This window comes from Lactuca sativa, chromosome 3, assembly GCF_002870075.4.
Source record: "Lactuca sativa cultivar Salinas chromosome 3, Lsat_Salinas_v11, whole genome shotgun sequence".
NCBI classification, from domain to species: Eukaryota; Viridiplantae; Streptophyta; class Magnoliopsida; order Asterales; family Asteraceae; genus Lactuca; species Lactuca sativa.
This window is the reverse complement of record NC_056625.2, coordinates 286,222,407-286,225,360: the sequence shown is the minus strand read 5'-3', so window position 1 is coordinate 286,225,360 and position 2,954 is coordinate 286,222,407. Positions and strand designations below refer to the sequence as shown.

The following is a 2,954-nucleotide window of genomic DNA, read 5'->3' as shown; positions in this document are numbered from 1 at the left end:
TAAGCATGCTTATATAGTGTACATGGTTAGGGTGAAACCCTAATAACCCATGACCTTTCCTTTTCCAAGGATCCATGGGTTAAAAGCTCCATGGATCATCCATGGACTTCCATATAAGCCTAGCCCATTAACAAATGAGTGTTAGCCCACACCATATAAAACCAATAGCCCATAATCTAATTAGTCTTCCTTTTAATCTCTAAATTAATGCATAATTAATCTAAGACTAAGACTAATTAAATAACATAACTTCGTATTAATATATTATAACTTATAATATATTAATAAACATATGTGTATAACTCTCATAAAATTATCCATAAATAGTTCGGGTGAAGTGCAACCCAAATGGACCATGCCAGGTCGGGTCAAGTATATACCAAATAAGTTATGGACTTAGACACCTTATCCAACAAAACGAACCTGAAATAGACCAAGCGTTCGCTCTATTTCGCTTCTAACCTTTAATGAAGCAAAGGAGATTTCGGTACTGATTCAGCTTCCATCATTCCCAGGCCTTGAAGGATCTTATTGAAACTTGCTTCATGTAAGGCCTTAGTAAAGATGTCTGCTAATGGATCAGTGGTTCTGACGAAATGAATTTCTACGTTACTGTCTTTCACAAGATCTTTGATGAAGTGATATCGCAGTGCGATGTGCTTTGTCTTTGAGTGTTGCACTGGGTTATGACAAATCCTAATTTCACTTTCTGAGTCACAATATAGTGGGATTTTCTTCATGTTTAGCCCATAGTCTCTAAGATGACTTTGTATCCAAATGACTTGAGATGTGCATGAGGCGGCAACAATATATTCAGCTTCAGCTGTGGAGAGCGAAACACAGGTGTGTGCCTTTGATTTCCAGCTATCTAATTTGCCATCAAGAAGTTGGCATCCTCAAGTAGTGCTTTTGCGATCCAATCCACAACCCCTAGGCCAGCATCTGAGATTGCTTGGACAAAAAATCATGAGTTGGCTAGATACCATAGACCGAGAGAGGAGGTTCGGTTTAGATAGCGAACGATGTTCTTCACTGCCAGCGTGTGAGGTTCTCATGGGTTGGCTTGAAATCGAGCATAATATCAGACTGAGAACATAATGTCCGGCCTGCTGGCTGTAAGATACATCAGTGATCCAATCATCTGACGATAAAGCGTCATGTCAGGAGTCGGTTTGTGTAATGATGGTGTCAGCTTGGTTCCAAACGCCATAGGAACATTCACCATTGAATCGAATAACATCCCAAACTTGGAAAGTAATGTCTTTGTGTATGCCTCCTGATTGATAAAAATGCCTTCGGGTCCCTGTCTAATATTTAAGCCAAGGAAAAAGTTAATTGGACCCATTGAGCTCATCTCAAATTTAGTTTCCATCAACTTCCTGAATTCAACTGTTAGGCTGGGATTCGTGGAGCCGAAGATGATGTTATCAACATAAATTTGGACTATTATAAGGTGGTTAACCTCTCTCTTACGAAAGAAGGTTGGGTCAACTGAACCTTGTTTAAATTTGGACATTTTTAAGAATCGAGTGAGGCTTTCATACTATGCTCTGGGAGCCTGCTTCAGACCAGATACTGCTTTGTCCAAAATATAGCAGTGATCTAGATGCTTCTCGTTCATGAAGCCAGGCAATTGCTCTACGTACATAGTTTCTTCAAGTTCCCCGTTGAGAAAGGCCCACTTCACGTCCATTTGATAGACTTCAAAATTCTTGTGTACATCATCAGCAAGAAAGATTCGAACTGATTCTAATCTTGCAACTGGACCGAAGGTCTGTTGATAATTTGTACCTTTCTCTTAACAGTATCCTTTCACCATCAACCGGACCTTGTTGTGAATCACATTCCCTTCCTTGTCCATCTTATTTCTGAATACCCATTTGAGACCGACAACCGAAGCATCTTTTGGAGTTGGAATTAGACACCATACTTTGTTTCTTTCAAACTGGTTCAGCTCTTCTTGCATGGCTTGAACCCAATCAGAATGATCAAGAGAGTTGAATTCATCATCTCCGGTTCAACTTTGGAGGCGAAAGAGTTGAACATGCAAAATTATACTTGATTGAATAATGCAACTTGCTTCGCTTTCAACTGTGATCGAGTTAATACCTTTACAAACGATTCCTCAATGATTTGACTTTGAAGATGATATTTGGTCCATTTAATGAGAGGAGGGTAATTTGTATCACAAGTGGGATCTAGTTCTGCATTGATTTCTTCTTCAAATAATGATTGTGTATCATCATCATTAGCATTTGTATTCTCCCCCTCGAATGATGACACGAGTTCAATTTCTAGATCAGAACCCTCCCCTTCATTTTGACTTTCGGTTGAACTTGATGATTGTGATGATGGATTCTGCCCTTGAAATGATGAAACCTGATTATTTGGTGGAGACGAACCCTCCCCCTAGATAGAAGGACAATCACCAGATGGTTCGCTTGAGTCTAGCCTTTTAGTTGCCTTTGGTTGTTCAACTGCCATCTTCTGTGGAACATCATCAATAATTTGCTTCAAACTGTCAACTCGGTTATCTTCAGCCTTGGATTTAGAATCAATAGCTTTTTCTGGTTGATTGAAGAGTAGCATATATTGCTCGGAAAGATTTCAAATCAGCACAGTAACTTGACTAGACTTTGGAAAGATTTCATGCACTGCACCTTCAGTTGTTTTCAACTTCTTGACATAACTGTCATCGAAAGTGGCATAATATGTTTCTTCAATCTTCTTTGAGCGTTTATTCAGAACTCTATACGCCTTAGAGTTCAAGGAGTAGCCCAGAAATATCCCTTCATCGGCCTTAGCATCAAACTTGTTTCGATTCTCATTTGAGTTGAAAATGAAGCATCTTGAACCGAACACGTGAAAGAACTTCACATTAGGCTTGCGGTTGTTCAAGATCTCATAGGGAGTGATTAAGAAGCGCTTGTTTAGATACGATCTATTCCGAGTGT

At 39.4% G+C, this 2,954-nt stretch overlaps 1 protein-coding gene across 1 annotated transcript; it reads right to left on the bottom strand.

Moving 5' to 3' along the window:
* Positions 1 to 1,543: 1,543 nt before the first annotated feature.
* Positions 1,544 to 2,589, bottom strand: LOC128132951 (uncharacterized). The gene is made up of 3 exons (XM_052769969.1): positions 2,464 to 2,589; positions 2,110 to 2,409; positions 1,544 to 1,774 (listed from the first exon to the last, which is right to left on the bottom strand). The coding sequence occupies exons 1-3, from the start codon at positions 2,587 to 2,589 to the stop codon at positions 1,544 to 1,546; spliced, it is 657 nt and encodes a 218-aa protein (XP_052625929.1).
* Positions 2,590 to 2,954: the final 365 nt, after the last annotated feature.

Excerpts from the sequence above, each read along its gene's own strand:
- LOC128132951 (XM_052769969.1), bottom strand. The coding sequence starts at position 2,589 with ATGCTACTCTTCAATCAACCAGAAAAAGCTATTGATTCTAAATCCAAG. Across the intron at positions 2,410-2,463 it reads TGGCAGTTGAACAACCAAAG|GGGGAGGGTTCGTCTCCACC; the intron begins GCAACTAAAAGG and ends CCTTCTATCTAG. Across the intron at positions 1,775-2,109 it reads TTGAGGAATCGTTTGTAAAG|ACCTTCGGTCCAGTTGCAAG; the intron begins GTATTAACTCGA and ends AATTATCAACAG.